The sequence below is a fragment of the Acipenser ruthenus genome, unplaced genomic scaffold (genome assembly GCF_902713425.1).
Source record: "Acipenser ruthenus unplaced genomic scaffold, fAciRut3.2 maternal haplotype, whole genome shotgun sequence".
In the NCBI taxonomy this organism is placed as follows: domain Eukaryota; kingdom Metazoa; phylum Chordata; class Actinopteri; order Acipenseriformes; family Acipenseridae; genus Acipenser; species Acipenser ruthenus.
The window spans coordinates 1-19,012 of NW_026707821.1; the positions used below are offsets into that span (position 1 = coordinate 1).

Below are 19,012 nucleotides of genomic sequence, written 5' to 3' on the forward strand. Positions count from 1 at the left end.
AAGCCAGTGTGACAGTGTTTGGATGAAGTGAAGTCTCTTGTTTTGTACTGCGAGTGATTCGATGGCTCGTCCGATCGACTGATTGATTATCTGGCCCCCTGTTTCAGTGTCTCAGCGTCAGTATCACCGAGAGATTGTCGTTTTGCAATAACTGCTTTTGAATGATTTCAGTGTCTGTGTAAATAAAATCTCTTCATGTTGAATCAGCCTGACTGTCTGTCTCTGTGTTGTTATTATTATTATTATTATTATTATTATTATTATTATTATTAAGTTGTTCAGCGGAGGCTTTTTCTCCAGAGCGACTTCCAGAGACTAGAGGGGTGAACTCTGCATCATCAACAACTGCTGCTGCTGCTGCTGCAGAGTCACTTCCAATAGGAGCTCGTTTGTTTGACGTCTCATCCGAAGGACGGAGCACAAGGAGGTGAAGCGACTCGCTCAGGGTCTCACACACACACACACACACACACACACACACACACACACACACACACAGGGAGTCAGTGGCTGAGCCGGGATTTGAACCTCCTGGTATCGAGACCCTTTTTTTCTTTTTCTTTCCCTCTTTCTTTTTTTCTTTCTTTCTTTTAAGAACATAAGAACTTAAGAACATAAGAAAGTTTCCAAACGAGAGGAGGCCCTATTCGGCCCATCTTGCTCGTTTGGTTGTTAGTAGCTTATTGATCCAGAATCTCATCAAGCAGCTTCTTGAAGGATCCCAGGGTGTCAGCTTCAACAACATTACTGGGGAGTTGGTTCCAGACCCTCACAATTCTCTGTGAAAAAAAAGTGCCTCCTATTTTCTGTTCTGAATGCCCCTTTATCTAATTTGTGACCCCTGTCCTTGTTTCTTTTTTCAGGTTGAAAAAGTCCCCTGGGTTGACATTGTCTATACCTTTTAGGCTTTTGAATGCTTGAATCAGATCGCCGCGTAGTCTTCTTTGTTCAAGACTGAACAGATTCAATTCTTTTAGCCTGTCTGCATACGACATGTCTTTTAAACCCGGGATAATTCTGGTTGCTCTTCTTTGCACTCTTTCTAGAGCAGCAATATCCTTTTTTGTAACGAGGTGACCAGAACTGAACACAATATCCTAGGTGAGGTCTTACTAATGCATTGTAAAGTTTTAACATTACTTCCCTTGATTTAAATTCAACACTTCTCACAATATATCCGAGCATCTCGTTGGCCTTTTTTTATAGCTTCCCCACATTGTCTAGATGAAGATTTCTGAGTCAACATAAACTCCTAGGTCTTTTTTTCATAGATCCCTTTTTCAATTTCAGTATCTCCCATGTGATATTTATAATGCACATTTTTATTTCCTGCGTGCATTACCATACCCAAATATTTTTTCTTCCTCTTTCAAATTCTCTCACCTCGGAAAAACCCGTTCTGAGCTTGACTCAGATCAGCAGCGTGTTCAGAACAGCGCTGACAACGGGGAGAAGCTCTTCAACAGACAGAGTCAATAATGGGACACGCAGACAGACGGACGGAGGTACAGACAGACAGACACGTCCCTGTATCCCCCGAATCTGATCTTCTCAAGAACTTCAACTCAATAATGTTGATTGTGATTTTCACGACAATCGGATAAGCGGTACTCCAGATAGATGGAAGAATGCGTCACGTAGGCTTTCAGTCTCTCACTGCCCTCTGGCGGTGAAAACGAGCCACTGCCGGTCAATCACCCCGAGCGCTAGAATTCATTCAAACGTGGTTTTGTGAAATAGATTTAGCAGTGATGCGGTTTATTTTTAAAATATATGTTAAAGTTTAACCCTTTAAATGAACGAGAACGAATACAAAAAAAGTCTTCTAATCTTATATACGTCATTTTTACACCCTGTAAAAAGCAATAGAAAAAAAACAGATATTTTAAATCACAAATATATTTATTTTGAGTCCAAAAAACGCCTTTTTTTTCTTTATCTATTTTGTTAATATATATTTCAATCACGAAGTGAGTTCAGTATTACAGGGATAATAAATGCATCTTAATATCTCTTGAACTTGCAGTAGTGTTGTTTTAGTCTAATATAATATCAAAATATATCGGGAGATATAACGTTAATAATATTTAAAAACTCGTGTGGCAACATTGTTTTAAACATGAGAACATATTATTAAATATTAATAATAAAAAATACACAACACTAATTGATACGTGACTCTGCGAGGAGCTTTAATTTGAAAACATTGGCTTTTAATTAATACACCGCCATCTTCCTCTCTGCGTCACTCTCGGGTATTTTCGCGCCATCACAACCATACCTCACAATGGAGGGCGGTGCCTGACTCCGGCTCCACCAATCACGACTCCCGCAGAATCCACATGGTCAAAAAAACCCGCCAAATCCACACCGAGGTGGGCGGTACCACAAACAGAGCCAGGTAGCCAATGAGAGAACGCCCAGGTGGGCGGGGTTACCCAATAGAAGCGAGCTTTTGGGGACGGAACGCCCCTTTTTTTTGCCGGGAAAGTGTGACGCGGCGTAGTGGGCGTGGTTTATTCGTGTTGGACCCGGCGGAGAGCGGAGCGGCTTGGTTCACGTTGGATTAAAATCATTTTCAAAGTTTTATTTTTTAGTAATAATAGTAAATCTCATACTAAGATGTCCGGTTTTGACGACGCCGGTATTTTTTACAGCGACAGCTTCGGAGGGGAGCAGCAGGCGGACGATGGATCGGTCAAGAAAACTCACGTTAAGAAGAGATTTCGCGAGTTTCTGCGTCAGTACCGGGTCGGGACCGACCGGACCGGCTTCACCTTCAAATACAGGTTCGGAGTCTCATCCTGCTTGTAATCCCGGGAGACTGGCAGGGCAGCGCACGCAGGGTTACAATGCAACATATATTTAAACACGGTGTCGTTTACAGCCAGTGCAAATCTTCATCATCATCATCATCATCATCATCATCAATAATAATAATAATAATAATAATAATAATAATAACGCTACTAGAATACAGTATGAACTGGGATGCAGCGAGTTAGGATCACAGGGAGTTAGATCTGCAACGGCGTAGTCGTGCATTGAGTTGTTATTATTATTATTATTATTATTATTATTATTATTATTATTATTGTTCGTTTTGTATTGCTGTGCAGGGACCCGGTTGCGCGGGAAGGCGGTTCAGCGTCACGCTGTTAATTTATACGCGGCGTCATTAATAATAATCGCACGTTCTCTCTTGTGTGACGTTGCGTGGTCTTGCGTTGTGAAGTTCGCGGGACTCGGTTGACTTGTCACTGCGTTCTAGAGCGGTGCCCCCCGAGGCTCGTTCTATCCTGTGATGTAATGTCTTGTATTGTAATGTGATGTAATGTATTGTATTGTATTGTATTGTATTGTAATGTGATGTATTGTAATGTGATGTGATGGTTATCATGTCTGCTGGGATAGTTCTGGATGGAGATGCAGGATGCTGTGTTGTCATGGTTACCTCTCTCCTGTAGCACTCTGGGATAGTTCTGGATGGAGATGCAGGATGCTGTGTTGATGTTGTCATGGTGCACGCTGGGATAGTTCTGGATGCTGTGTTGTGTTGATGTTGTCATGGTGCACGCTGGGATAGTTCTGGATGCTGTGTTGTGTTGATGTTGTCATGGTGCACGCTGGGATAGTTCTGGATGCTGTGTTGTGTTGATGTTGTCATGGTGCACGCTGGGATAGTTCTGGATGCTGTGTTGTGTTGATGTTGTCATGGTTACCCCCCCCCCCCCCTCTCTCTCTCCTGTAGAGACCTGCTGAAGAGACGCTGCACTCTGGGGGAGTTCTGGATGGAGGTGGAGATGGAGGAGCTGTCCAGCTTCGATGAGGACCTGGCAGACTGTCTCTATAAACAACCATCGGAGCACCTGCCCTTGGTACTGAGAGAGAGAGAGACACCAGAGATAATACACACACACACACACACACACACACACACACACACACACTGTCTATAAACAACCATCGGAGCACCTGCCCCTGGTACTGAGAGAGAGAGAGACACCAGAGATAATACACACACACACACACACACACACACACACACACACACTGTCTATAAACAACCATCCGAGCACCTGGTACTGAGAGAGAGAGAGACCAGAGATAATACACACACACACACACACACACACACACACACACACACTGTCTATAAACAACCATCCGAGCACCTGGTACTGAGAGAGAGAGAGGCCAGAGATAATACACACACACACACACACACTGAGACACACACACACACACACACACACACTGTCTATAAACAACCGTCTGAGCACCTGCCTCTGGTATTTATTTCTTAGCAGACGCCCTTATCCAGGGCGACTTACAATTGTTACAAGATATCACATTATTTTTACATACAATTCCCCATTTATACAGTTGGGTTTTTACTGGAGCAATCTAGGTAAAGTACCTTGCTCAAGGGTACAGCAGCAGTGTCCCCCACCTGGGATTGAACCCACGACCCTCCGGTCAAGAGTCCAGAGCCCTGACCACTACTCAACACTGCTACGAGAGAGAGAGATAATACACACACACACACACTGAGAGCCTAACTCTCTCTTCCTGTTTCCTGTAGCTGGAGGAAGCTGCCAAGGAAGTAGCTGATGAGGTCACCAAGCCCCGCCCCGCCGGAGAGGAAGCGATACAGGACATCCAGGTCATGCTGAGGTCAGAGGGCAACCCGGCCAACATGCGCAGCCTGAAGGTGAGGTCATCATCATCATCATCATCATCATCATCATCATCCTAATATTAATAATACTAGACTTCATTGAGGGGAGCTCTGAACCCCAGGACTGGGTGCAGCAGCAGCAGCAGCAGCAGGGCTAGTGTGAGTTTGTAACCCTGCTCAAACTCCTGGCTCCTGATCATTTCAATATTAATAATACTAGACTTCATTGAGGGGAGCTCTGAACCCCAGGACTGGGTGCAGCAGCAGCAGCAGCAGCAGGGCTAGTGTGAGTTTGTAACCCTGCTCAAACTCCTGGCTCCTGATCATTTCAATATTAATAATACTAGACTTCATTGAGGGGAGCTCTGAACCCCAGGACTGGGTGCAGCAGCAGCAGGGCTAGTGTGAGTTTGTAACCCTGCTCAAACTCCTGGCTCCTGATCATTTCAATATTAATAATACTAGACTTCATTGAGGGGAGCTCTGAACCCCAGGACTGGGTGCAGCAGCAGCAGCAGCAGCAGGGCTAGTGTGAGTTTGTAACCCTGCTCAAACTCCTGGCTCCTGATCATTTCAATATTAATAATACTAGACTTCATTGAGGGGAGCTCTGAACCCCAGGACTGGGTGCAGCAGCAGCAGCAGGGCTAGTGTGAGTTTGTAACCCTGCTCAAACTCCTGGCTCCTGATCATTTCAATATTAATAATACTAGACTTCATTGAGGGGAGCTCTGAACCCCAGGACGGGGGAGTCAGTTTGTGACCCCGCTCTCCTCTCCTCTCTCTCTCTGCAGTCGGATCAGATGTCCCGGCTGGTTCAGATCCCTGGGATGGTGGTCTCGGCCGCGGCGGTCCGTTCGAAGGCGGTCCGCGTGTCTCTGCAGTGCCGGGGGTGTCGAGGCGTGATCGCGAACATCGCGGTGAGACCGGGGCTCGAGGGGTACGCCCTGCCACGCAAGTGCAACACGTGAGTGAGGGGCACACGCACACGCACACGCTGTCCGCACGCTCTCACATCGCTCTCAATTCAATTCAAAGTGCTTTATTGGCATGGCTTATTTTCCACAGTGTTGCCAAAGCAATTGCATACATATCATGAACAGATGTGTATATTTCGCTCCTTTGTTAAAACTACAGCTCCCAGCATCCCTCACCGTGGCAGCGGGAGCAGAGGCATGCTGGGAGCTGTAGTCTTTTGTACAATGTAATTCTAATCCAGTCTAGTCTATGAATCGCAGGCATCATCGTTAGAACTACAGCTCCCAGCATCCCTCGCCATGGCCGCGGGGGCAGAGGCATGCTGGGAGCTGTAGTCTTTTGTACAATGTAATTCTAATCTAGTCTATGAATCACAGGCATCATCGTTAGAACTACAGCTCCCAGCATCCCTTGCCATGGCCGCGGGAGCAGAGGCATGCTGGGAGCTGTAGTCTTTTGTACAACGTAATTCTAATCCAGTCTAGCGATCTCAAACTGCAGTTCCAATGTCATTCAATCCAGTCTCGTGATCTTCGATCGATATATTATTGTATGTACAAACAAGTAACCATGGTGACAAAATAATAATAAATAAAACAGAAGGTAAATAATAATACAGAAATTGAAATAAATATTGAAATAATAATATTGAAACTATGACATTGTTAAATTGTGCCGTGTCACAGCACCCCCCCTCAGGTTGTGGCAGGTGGCTTTGTATTTGGCAGCCAGTGGAGCTGCGTGTCCCCCCCCGAGGAGGACAGCACGTTTCTCCGAGTCGGCCGTTTTGTCTGAACGCAGGATATTATTGTTGTATTTTATTGAAGAGTGCCTCTCTGATAGGATGTGGATTTCTCTCTGTGTTGCAGGGAGCAGGCGGGTCGTGTGAAGTGTCCCGTCGATCCCTACTTCCTGATCCCTGATAAGTGCTCCTGTGTGGATTTCCAGACCCTGAAGCTGCAGGAGTCCCCGGAGTCCGTCCCGCACGGGGAAATGCCTCGACACGTCCAGCTGTACTGTGACAGGTGAGCACGGGGACGCAGGGTCGGAGGGGACGGGGACAGGTGAGCGCGGAGACGCAGGGTGGGAGGGGACAGGGACAGGTGACCGTGGAGACGCAGGGTCGGAGGGGACAGGTGAGCGCGGAGACGCAGGGTCGGAGGGGACGGGGACAGGTGAGCGCGGAGACGCAGGGTCGGAGGGGACGGGGACAGGTGAGCGCGGAGACGCAGGGTCGGAGGGGACAGGTGAGCGCGGAGACGCAGGGTCGGAGGGGACGGGGACAGGTGAGCGCGGAGACGCAGGGTCGGAGGGGACAGGTGAGCGCGGAGACGCAGGGTCGGAGGGGACGGGGACAGGTGAGCGCGGGGACGCAGGGTCGAGTCGCCGCAGGGCTGTCGTTCTGCAGGGATCGCCGTTTTACAAAACGCTGTTTCTGTTTTGATTTACAGTCTCTCTTTCTTCATCCTGTCTTCTCTCCCCTCCCCTCTCCCCCCTTTCTCCTCCTCTCTTCCTCTCCCCCCTCTCCTTCTCTCTCTCTCCTCTCCCCCTCCTCTCTCCTCCTGCCTCTCCTCTCTTCCTCCCTCTCCCCTCCCCTCCTCTCTCTCCTCTCTCTCCTCTCCTCTCCTCCCCTCCTCTCTCCTCTCCTCCCCTCCTCTCTCCTCTCCTCCCCTCCTCTCTCCTCTCCTCCCCTCCTCTCTCCTCTCCCCCTCTCTCCTCTCCCCCTCCTCTCTCTCTCTCTCTCTCTCTCTCCCTCTCCCCTCTCCTCTCCCCCTCCTCTCTCTCTCTCCCCTCCTCCTCCCCTCTCCCCTCCTCTCTCTCATCTTCCTCTCCTCCCCTTCCCTCTCCTCCCCTTCCCTCTCCTCCCCTCCTCTCTCTTCTCCTCTCTCCCCTCCCCTCTCCTCTCCCCCCTCCTCTCTCTCCTCTTCCTCCCCTCCCCTCCCCCTCCCTCTCCCCTCTCCCTCTCTCTCTCTCCCTCTCCCCTCCTCTCTCCCCCTCCCCTCTCCTCCCCTCCCCTCCCCTCTCCTCCCCTCTCTCAGGTACCTGTGTGATCGGGTGGTTCCTGGTAACAGAGTCACTATCATGGGGATCTACTCCATTAAGAAGTCTGGGAACCCGAGCCGCAGTAAGGGGCGGGACCCGCGTGGGAGTCGGGATCCGGAGCTCCTACATCCGGGTCGTGGGGATCCAGGTCGACACGGAGGGAGTAGGTGAGGGGGACCCCCAAATCAGACAGGGGTACAGCTCTGATACTGCCTTGAAACGATCGAAGATCACGAGACTGGATTGAATTGCATTGGAACTGCAGTTTGAGATCACTAGACTGGATTAGAATGACATTGTACAAAGGACTACAGCTCCCAGCATGCCTCTGCCCCCGCGACCATGGTGAGGGATGCTGGGAGCTGTAGTTCTTTAACTGCCTGTGATTGATAGACTAGACTGGATTAGAATTACATTGCTGGGATGGGATTAAGACTCCCGTTGCACAGCAGCGTGACCCGTTCCTTGGTTTGTCTCCGAAACAGGACGCAGCGTCGTGGGGGCGGTCTCTCCGCAGGAAGAGGAGGAGATTCGCAGGCTGGCAGCCACGCCCAACGTCTTCGAGTCCATCGCCAAGAGCATAGCGCCCTCTATCTACGGGAGCGTGGATGTGAAGAAAGCCATCGCCTGCCTGCTGTTCGGAGGCTCCCGCAAGAGGTACAGCCCGCTGACACTGCTGGGGCGGGTCAGTCCCTGGACCCCGCTGACACTGCTGGGGCGGGTCAGTCCCTGGACCCTGTTGACAGTGCTATGGCGGGTCGATCAGTCCCTAGACCCTGTTGACAGTGCTATGGCGGGTCGGTCAGTCCCTAGACCCTGTTGACAGTGCTATGGCGGGTCGCTCAGTCCCTGGACCCTGTTGACAGTGCTATGGCGGGTCGGTCAGTCCCTGGACCTCGCTGACACTGCTGGGGCGGGTCGGCAAGTCCCTAGACCCTGTTGACAGTGCTATGGCAGGTCGGTCAGTCCCTGTAACCTGTTGACAGTGCTATGGCAGGTCGCTCAGTCCCTAGACCCTGTTGACGGTGCTATGGCAGGTCGATCAGTCCCTGGACCCTGTTGACAGTGCTATGGCGGGTCGATCAGTCCCTGGACCCTGTTGACAGTGCTATGGCGGGTCGGTCAGTCCCTGGACCCTGTTGACAGTGCTATGGCGGGTCGCTCAGTCCCTGGACCCTGTTGACAGTGCTATGGCGGGTCGATCAGTCCCTGGACCCTGTTGACAGTGCTATGGCGGGTCGATCAGTCCCTGGACCCTGTTGACAGTGCTATGGCGGGTCGATCAGTCCCTGGACCCTGTTGACAGTGCTATGGCGGGTCGATCAGTCCCTGGACCCTGTTGACAGTGCTATGGCGGGTCGATCGGTCCCTGGACCCTGTTGACACTGCTATGGCGGGTCGGTCAGTCCCTGGACCCTGTTGACACTGCTATGGCGGGTCGGTCAGTCCCTGGACCCTGTTGACACTGCTATGGCGGGTCGGACAGTCCCTGGACCCTGTTGACAGTGCTATGGCGGGTTGGCCAGTCCCTGGACCCTGTTGACAGTGCTATGGCAGGTCGGTCAGTCCCTGGACCCTGTTGATAGTGCTATGGCGGGTTGGCCAGTCCCTAGACCCTGTTGACAGTGCTATGGCAGGTCGATCAGTCCCTGGAACCTGTTGACAGTGCTATGGCAGGTCGATCAGTCCCTGGAACCTGTTGACAGTGCTATGGCAGGTCGATCAGTCCCTGGACCTCGTTGACACTGCTATGGCGGGAGCCATTTTATTTTGTAGAGTTTGACAGTTTTTTCCCTGTAGTGACAGTGTGCTCTCGTTCTCGTTCTCTCTCTCTCTCTCTCTCTCTCTCTCTCTCTCTCTCTCTCTCTCTCTCCTCACCCCCTCTCTCTCGTTCTCTCTCTCTCTCTCTCCCCCTCTCTCTCGTTCTCTCTCTCTCTCTCTCCCCCTCTCTCTCTCCTCTCTCCCTCTCTCTCGTTCTCTCTCTCTCTCTCTCTCTCTCTCTCCTCTCTCCCCTCTCTCCCCTCTCTCTCTCTCTCTCTCCTCTCTCCCCTCTCTCCCCTCTCTCTCTCTCCTCTCCTCTCTCTCCTCTCTCCCTCTCTCTCCCCCCTCTCCTCTCTCCCCCCCTCTCCCCCCTCTCCTCTCTCCCCCCTCTCCTCTCTCTCTCTCTCTCCCCCCTCTCCTCTCTCTCTCCCCCCTCTCTCTCCCCCCTCTCTCCCCCCTCTCTCTCCCTCTCTCTCCCCTCTCTCCCCTCTCTCTCTCCTCTCCCCCCTCTCTCTCCCCCCCTCTCTCCCCCCTCTCTCTCCCCCCTCTCTCCCCCTCTCTCTCTCTCTCTCTCCCCTCTCTCCTCTCCCCCCTCTCTCTCCCCCCCTCTCTCCCCCCTCTCTCTCCCCCCTCTCTCCCCCTCTCTCTCTCTCTCTCTCTCCCCCCTCTCCCCCCTCTCCCCCCTCTCTCCCTCTCTCCCCTCTCTCCCCCCCTCTCTCCCCCCTCCTCTCTCTCTCCTCTCTCTCCTCTCTCTCTCTCCCCTCTCTCTCCCCCTCTCTCTCTCTCCCCCTCTCCCCCTTCTCTCTCTCCCCCCTCTCTCTCTCTCTCTCTCTCTCTCCCCCTCTCTCTCCCCCTCTCTCTCTCTCTCCCCCTCTCCCCCTTCTCTCTCTCCCCCCTCTCTCTCCCTCTCTCTCCTCTCTCTCTCCCCCTCTCTCTCTCTCTCCCCCTCTCCCCCTTCTCTCTCTCCCCCCTCTCTCTCCCTCTCTCTCCTCTCTCTCTCCTCTCTCTCTCCCCCTTCTCTCTCTCCCCCTCTCTCTCCCCCTCTCTCTCTCTCTCCCCCTTCTCTCTCTCCCCCCTCTCTCTCCCTCTCTCCCCTCTCTCCCCCCTCTCTTCCCCCCTCTCTCTCTCTCTCTCCCCCCTCTCTCTCCCTCTCTCCCCTCTCTCCCCCCTCTCTTCCCCCCTCTCTCTCTCTCTCTCTCCCCCTCTCTCTCCCCCTCTCTCTCTCTCTCTCCCCCTCTCCCCCTTCTCTCTCTCCCCCCTCTCTCTCCCTCTCTCCCTCTCTCTCTCCCCCCTCCTCTCTCCCCCCTCCTCTCTCCCCCCTCCTCTCTCCCCCCTCTCTCTCCCCCCTCCTCTCTCCCCTCTCTCCCCCCTCTCTCTCTCCTCTCCCCCCCTCTCTCTCTCTCTCTCTCTCTCTCTCTCTTCAGGCTGCCTGATGGTTTGACTCGGAGGGGGGATGTCAATCTGCTGATGCTGGGAGATCCCGGCACAGCCAAGTCCCAGCTGCTGAAATTCGTGGAGCGCTGCGCCCCCATCGCGGTACGAAGCTCTGTCCGTCTGTCTGTCTGTCTGTCTGTCTGTCTCTTGTCTGTCTCTCTATAGAGGTGCTGTCCTGGTGGGGTGGGTGTGTCTCTCTGTCTCTCAATTCAGTTCAGATGTGTTTTATTGGCATGGCTGTATTACAACAAGTATTGCCAAAGCAATTTATAACAATATAACAATTAACTGACTATATATATATCTCAATTAAACATTACTAAAACTCTCCTCTCCCTCTCTCCTCTCCTCTCCTCTCCTCTGTCTCTCCCCTCTCCTTTCCCATCCTCTCTCTCTCTCTCCCCCCTCTCTCTCTCTCTCTCTCTCTCCCCTCTCCTCTCCCGCTCCCCCTCTCTCCTCTCTCTCTCCTCTCCCCCTCTCTCTCTCCCCCCTCTCCTCCCCCTCTCCTCTGCCTCTCCTCTCTCCCCCTCTCTCTCTCTCCTCTCCTCTCCCCTCCCCTCTCCTCTCCCCCTCCTCTCCTCTCCCGCTCCCCCTCTCCTCTGTCTCTCCTCTCTCTCCTCTCCTCTCCCCTCCTCTCTCCTCTCCTCTGTCTCTCTCCTCTCTCTCCTCTCTCCCTCTCCTCCCCTCTCCTCCCCCCTCTCCCTCTCCTCTCCTCTCTCTCCTCTCCCCCTCCTCTCCTCTCCTCTGTCTCTCTCCTCTCTCTCCTCTCCCCCCCTCTCCTCTCCCCCTCCTCTCCTCTCCTCTGTCTCTCACCCCCTCCCCTACCCCTCTCTCTCACTCTCTCCTCTCCTCTCCTCTCTCCTCTCCTCTCTCAGGTCTACACCTCTGGGAAGGGCAGCAGTGCGGCCGGACTCACAGCCTCGGTAATGAGGGACCCCGTTACCAGGAACTTCGTCATGGAGGGCGGGGCCATGGTGCTGGCCGACGGGGGCGTGGTCTGCATCGACGAGTTCGACAAGGTGAACCTAGAACCCCGACGCCAGCCTAGAACTGTACCTAGAACCACACTGAACTGCACTGGGGCTAAACACAGAACCTCTCTCTCTCTTTCCCCCTCTCCTTCCTTTCTCTCTTTCTCTCTCAGATGCGAGAGGATGATCGCGTCGCTATCCATGAAGCGATGGAGCAACAGACCATCTCTATCGCCAAGGTAACGGGAGAGACACACGCACACACAGATACAGAGACACGCACACACACAGCTGTCTGCTCTCTCTCTGTGTGTTTGAGCTTGTATTGTCCTGGTTGGCATCGCCACCACTCTGAACTCTCGCTGCTCAGTCCTGTGTGTGTGTGTGTGTGTGTGTGTGTGTGTGTGTGTGTGTGTGTGATATTTGATCTTGTGTTTCTCTCTCTTCCTCTCTCTCTCCAGGCTGGCATCACCACCACTCTGAACTCTCTCTGCTCAGTCCTGTGTGTGTGTGTGTGTGTGTGTGTGTGTGTGATATTTGATCTTGTGTTTCTCTCTCTTCCTCTCTCTCCAGGCTGGCATCACCACCACTCTGAACTCTCGCTGCTCAGTCCTGTGTGTGTGTCTGTGTGTGTGTGTGTGTGTGTGTGTGCGTGCGTGTGTGTGATATTTGATCTTGTGTTTCTCTCTCTTCCTCTCTCTCCAAGCTGGCATCACCACCACTCTGAACTCTCTCTGCTCAGTCCTGTGTGTGTGTGTGTGTGTGCGTGTGTGTGTGTGTGTGTGTGATATTTGATCTTGTATTTCTCTCTCTTCCTCTCTCTCTCCAGGCTGGCATCACCACCACTCTGAACTCTCTCTGCTCAGTCCTGTGTGTGTGTGTGTGTGTGCGTGTGTGTGTGTGTGTGTGTGATATTTGATCTTGTATTTCTCTCTCTCTTCCTCTCTCTCTCTCTCTCCAGGCTGGCATCACCACCACTCTGAACTCTCTCTGCTCAGTCCTGTGTGTGTGTGTGTGTGTGTGTGTGTGTGTGTGTGTGATATTTGATCTTGTATTTCTCTCTCTCTTCCTCTCTCTCTCTCTCTCCAGGCTGGCATCACCACCACTCTGAACTCTCTCTGCTCAGTCCTGTGTGTGTGTGTGTGTGTGTGATATTTGATCTTGTATTTCTCTCTCTCTTCCTCTCTCTCTCTCTCTCCAGGCTGGCATCACCACCACTCTGAACTCTCGCTGCTCAGTCCTGTGTGTGTGTGTGTGTGTGTGTGTGTGTGTGTGTGATATTTGATCTTGTATTTCTCTCTCTCTCTTCCTCTCTCTCTCCAGGCTGGCATCACCACCACTCTGAACTCTCGCTGCTCAGTCCTGTGTGTGTGTGTGTGTGTGTGTGTGTGTGTGTGTGTGTGTGTGTGTGATATTTGATCTTGTGTTTCTCTCTCTCTCTTCCTCTCTCTCTCCAGGCTGGCATCACCACCACTCTGAACTCTCGCTGCTCAGTCCTGGCTGCTGCTAACTCTGTGTTCGGTCGCTGGGACGATACGAAGGGAGAGGAGAACATCGACTTCATGCCCACCATCCTCTCCAGATTCGACATGATCTTCATCATCAAGGACGAGCACGACGAGCACAAGGACATGGTGAGGGGAACCAGTGCAACCAGTATAGGGAACCAGTGAGACCTGTATTGATTTCTCTGTTGTTTTCTGTGTTTTTTCCTGTATTGATTTCTCTCATTTTCTATATATTTTTTTCTGTATTGATTTCTCTGTTGTTTTCTATATAGTTTTTCCTGTATTGATTTCTCTGTTGTTTTCTATGTAGTTTTTCCTGTATTGATTTCTCTGTTATTTTCTATATAGTTTTTCCTGTATTGATTTCTCTGTTGTTTTCTATATAGTTTTTCCTGTATTGATTTCTCTCTTGTTTTCTGTGTTTTTTCCTGTATTGATTTCTCTCTTGTTTTCTATATAGTTTTTCCTGTATTGATTTCTCTCTTGTTTTCTATATAGTTTTTCCTGTATTGATTTCTCTCTTGTTTTCTATATAGTTTTTCCTGTATTGATTTTTCTCTTGTTTTCTATATAGTTTTTCCTGTATTGATTTCTGTTTTCTATATAGTTTTTCCTGTATTGATTTCTCTGTTTTCTATATAGTTTTTCCTGTATTGATTTCTCTTATTTTCTATATAGTTTTTCCTGTATTGATTTCTCTCTTATTTTCTATATAGTTTTTCCTGTATTGATTTCTCTCTTATTTTCTATATAGTTTTTCCTGTATTGATTTCTCTCTTATTTTCTATATAGTTTTTCCTGTATTGATTTCTCTGGTGTTTTCTATATAGTTTTTCCTGTATTGATTTCTCTGGTGTTTTCTATATAGTTTTTCCTGTATTGATTTCTCTGGTGTTTTCTATATAGTTTTTCCTGTATTGATTTCTCTGTTGTTTTCTATATAGTTTTTCCTGTATGGATTTCTCTGTTGTTTTCTATATAGTTTTTCCTGTATTGATTTCTCTCTTGTGTTCTATATAGTTTTTCCTGTATTGATTTCTCTCTTGTTTTCTGTATAGTTTTTCCTGTATTGATTTCTCTCTTGTTTTCTGTATAGTTTTTCCTGTATTGATTTCTCTCTTGTTTTCTATATAGTTTTTCCTGTATTGATTTCTCTCTTGTTTTCTGTATTTTTCCTGTATTGATTTCTCTGTTGTTTTCTATATATTTTTTCCTGTATTGATTTCTCTCTTGTTTTCTATATATTTTTTCCTGTATTGATTTCTCTCTTATTTTCTATGTAGTTTTTCCTGTATTGATTTCTCTGTTGTTTTCTATGTATTTTTTCCTGTATTGATTTCTCTCTTGTTTTGTGTCTCAGACGCTGGCGAAGCATGTGATGAACGTGCATCTGAGCGCGCTCACAACCAACCAATCCAGCGAGGGGGAGATCGAGCTCAGCATGATGAAGAAGTACATCTCCTACGCCCGGACGTGAGTGACATCACAGCGACATCACAGCACAGTGACATCACAGCACAGCACAGCGCACAATGCAGTACAATCGAATACAATACAGCATACAATACATTATAATAATACAATACAAAACAATACACAATACATTGCAGTGTGCAATACAATACACTATACAATACACAATGCAATACACAATACAATACACAATACAATACAATGCAATACACAATGCAATACACAATGCAATACACAATGCAATACAGCACATGAAGTGAGGACCTCCTGTAATCTTGTTTCCCTGTTGCACAAACAGGAAGTCTGTTTAGGTTAATTCAGTGTGTGTGTGTGTGTGTAACCTTTAATTGCGTCCCCACAGGAAGTGCGGTCCACGCCTCTCGGCCGACGCGGCGGAGAAACTGAAGAACCGGTACATTCTAATGAGGAGCGGAGCGAGAGAACACGAGAGAGCGAGCGACAAGAGATCCAGCATCCCCATCACTGTCAGGTACTGTGTGTGTGTGTGTGTGTGTGTGTGTGTGTGTGAGAACACGAGAGAGCGAGCGACAAGAGATCCAGCATCCCCATCACTGTCAGGTACTGTGTGTGTGTGTGTGTGTGTGGTGTGTGTGTGTGTGTGTGTGTGTGTGTGTGTGTGTGTGTGTGTGTGAGAGAACACGAGAGAGCGAGCGACAAGAGATCCAGCATCCCCATCACTGTCAGGTACTGTGTGTGTGTGTGTGTGTATCTCTGTGTTGGGTTGGGTTGTGTTGTGTTGCACTGTATTGTATTGTGTTGTGTTGTGTTGTATTGTATTGGGTTGGGTTGGGTTGGGTTGTGTTGTGTTGTGTTGTGTTGTATTGGGTTGGGTTGGGTTGGGTTGGGTTGTATTGTGTTGTGTTGTGTTGGGTTGTATTGTGTTGTATTGTATTGTATTGTATTGTGTTGTGTTGTGTTGTGTTGTATTGTGTTGTATTGTGTTGTATTGTGTTGTATTGTGTTGTGTTGTGTTGTGTTGTATTGTGTTGTGTTGTATTGTGTTGTGTTGTATTGTATTGTGTTGTGTTGTATTGTGTTGTATTGTGTTGTGTTGTGTTGTGTTGTATTGTATTGTGTTGTATTGTATTGTGTTGTATTGTATTGTATTGTGTTGTATTGTCTCTCCAGGCAGCTGGAGGCCATCATTCGTATCTCTGAGTCTCTGGCCAAGATGAAGCTCCGCCCCTTCGTTGCCGACGGCGACGTGGACGAGGCGCTCCGACTGTTCCAGGTCTCGACGCTCGACGCAGCCCGGTCCGGGAGCCTGTCCGGTGAGTCCAGCTCTGTGTCCACTCTGTCTCTCTCTGTGTCTCCTCTCTGTCAATTCAATTTTCAATTCAAAGTGCTTTATCGGCATGACTTATTTTCCACAGTGTTGCCAAAGCAATTGCATACATATTATGAACAGATGCACATATATATATATATATAATATATCTATATCCTTTGTACAATGTAATTCTAATCCAGTCTATGAATCGCAGGCATCATTGTTAGAACTACAGCTCCCAGCATCCCTCACCATGGCAGCGGGAGCAGAGGCATGCTGGGAGCTGTAGTCTTTTGTACAACATAATTCTAATCCAGTCTAGCGATCTCAAACTGCAGTTCCAATGCAATTCAATCCAGTCTCGTGATCTTCGATCGATATATTATTGTATGTACAAACAAGTAACCATGGTGACAAAATAATAATAAATAAAATCTCTCTCTCTCTGTTTAACCCTATCTCTCTCTGTCTGTGTCTCTCTCCTCTCTCTCCCCCTCCCCCTCTCCTCTCTCTGTCTCTGTTTCTTTGTTTAACTCTCCTCTCCTCCCCCTCTCTCCTCTCCCTGTCTCTCCTCTCCTCTCTCTCTCCTCCCCCTCCTCTCTCTCTCTCTCTTTCTTTCTCTCTCTCTCTCCCCCTCTCTCCTCTCTCTCTCTGTCTCTGTTTCTCTGTTTAACTTTCCTCTCCTCTCTCTCTCTCTCTCTCTCTTTCTTTCTCTCTCTCTCTCTCTCTCTCCCCCTCTCTCCTCTCTCTCTCTGTCTCTGTTTCTCTGTTTAACTTTCCTCTCCTCTCCTCTCTCTCTCTCTCTCTCCTCTCTCTCTCTCTCCTCTCTCTCTCTCCCCCCTCTCTCTCTCCTCCCCCCCTCTCTCTCTCTGTCTCTGTTTCTCTGTTTAACTTTCCTCTCCTCTCCTCCCTCCCACCTCTCTCCCCCCTCCTCTCTCTCCCTCTCCCCCCTCCTCTCTCTCCCTCTCCCCCCCCTCTCTCCCTCTCTCTCTCTCCCCCCTCCCCCTCTCTCCTCTCTGTCTCTGTTTCTGTTTTAACTTTCCTCTCCTCTCCTCTCCTCTCCTCACCCCCCTCTCCCCCCCCCCCTCTCTCTCTCCCCCCTCTCTCCCCCCCTCTCTCCCCCCCCCCCCCCCCCCCCCTCTCTCTCAGGGGTGGAGGGCTTCTCCACCCCGCAGGATCAGGAGATGATCTCTCGTGTGGAGAAGCAGCTCAAGAGGAGGTTTGCGATCGGCTCTCAGGTGTCGGAGCACAGCATCGTGCAGGACTTCATCAAGCAGGTGAGGGGCTGGGAGCTGCAGGGGAGAGAGGAGGCGTCGCATTCACACCGTTAACACATCACTGTTACCTGCGATTGCTCCAGAGACACCTCTCTGTGTGTGTCTGTGTGTGTGTGTGTGTGTGTGTGTGTCTCTGTGTGTGTGTCTCTGTGTGTGTGTGTGTGTGTGTGTGTGTGTGTTACAGTGATGTAGCTGTTTATATAGAACTCTCCTCTCCTGTCTGTCTGTATCTGTGTGTGTGTGTGTGTGTGTGTGTGTGTGTGTGTGTGTGTGTGTGTGTGTGTGATCGAGCTATTCAGATATTCTCTATATATTATTATTATTATTATTATTATTATTATTATTATTATTATTATTATTTATTTCTTAGCAGACGCCCTTATCCAGGGCGACTTACAATTGTTACAAGATATCACATTATTTTGACATACAATTACCCATTTATACAGTTGGGTTGGGTATATATCTGTGTGTGTGTGTGATCGAGCTATTCAGATATTCTCGTGTGTGTGTGAGTGATGCAGCTCTTCATATCTCTCTCTCTCTCTCTTCTTCTCTTCTCTTCTCTTCTCTTCTCTTCTCTCTCAGAAATATCCGGAGCACGCGATCTACAAAGTTCTTCACCTGATGATGAGACGAGGAGAGATCCAGCACAGAATGCAACGCAAAGTGCTGTACCGAATCAAATAGAGACAGAGGGACGGGGACAGGGGGACACAGAGATCCAGCACAGAGTGCAACGCAAAGTGCTGTACCGAATCAAATAGAGACAGAGGGACGGGGACAGGGGGACACAGAAATCCAGCACAGAGTGCAACGCAAAGTGCTGTACCGAATCAAATAGAGACAGAGGGACGGGGACAGGGGACAGGGGGACACAGAGATCCAACACAGAATGCAACGCAAAGTGCTGTACCGAATCAAATAGAGACAGAGGGACAGGGACAGGGGGACACATAGCTCTCTCTCTCCTCTCTCTCTCTCTCTCTACAATGCTGTTTTTTTGGGGTTTTATAGTGTTAAATAAATAAACCTGTGATGTCACGTCTTGTTTTTTGTAATGCTTTTGAATCTTCTTGCTCTGTGAATTCTAACCCTGTGTGTTCCTGGGTTTGTGTTCTGTCTGGTTTTTTCCTTCACAATAATAAAAGCCAATATTTTGCAATAGAAAAGTGTTGAATTCAATGGTGCTTATTGACAACAGTGGTGGCGTTGCCGAAAGAGTTTATAAGTACAGTATATAATATAGACATTATCATAGAAAAGTCTCTCTCTATTGCCTTAAGACTCGATTTGATCCCATCTTATTAAAACAGCGAGTTTTCAATTTATCAATGACCTGTTTATCTTCGTTAGTGATCGAGATCCCTTTTGGAACCTGCTGGCTGCGTCATGCGATGATGCAATAGCTTTTTCATTTTAAGTCGGCCGACCATTTAAAAAAAATGAATAACAAACGCGCGTCCTGCCTCGCCTGCCCCTTTAAGAGAACCATTCGAACTCCGCCGTTCTTAGAATCCGGAGACGTTCGATTCCTCCCACCAGCGCGGCCTGTGATTGGCTCGGAACGCACACGCACACGCCCATCCCGCTCG

At 49.4% G+C, this 19,012-nt stretch overlaps 1 protein-coding gene across 1 annotated transcript; it reads left to right on the top strand.

The window, feature by feature from the left end:
• Window positions 1–2,474: 2,474 nt before the first annotated feature.
• LOC131728376 (DNA replication licensing factor mcm5-like) lies at window positions 2,475–18,589 on the top strand. Its single transcript, XM_059019382.1, is given in 17 exon segments — window positions 2,475–2,789; window positions 3,752–3,878; window positions 4,586–4,714; window positions 5,476–5,648; window positions 6,529–6,684; window positions 7,699–7,798; window positions 7,800–7,869; window positions 8,188–8,359; window positions 10,888–10,999; window positions 11,773–11,916; window positions 12,042–12,107; window positions 13,326–13,502; window positions 14,737–14,849; window positions 15,211–15,339; window positions 15,999–16,141; window positions 17,290–17,417; window positions 18,006–18,589. Coding segments are annotated over 17 exon segments (2,208 nt in total). The 5' UTR covers window positions 2,475–2,622; the 3' UTR covers window positions 18,108–18,589.
• Window positions 18,590–19,012: the final 423 nt, after the last annotated feature.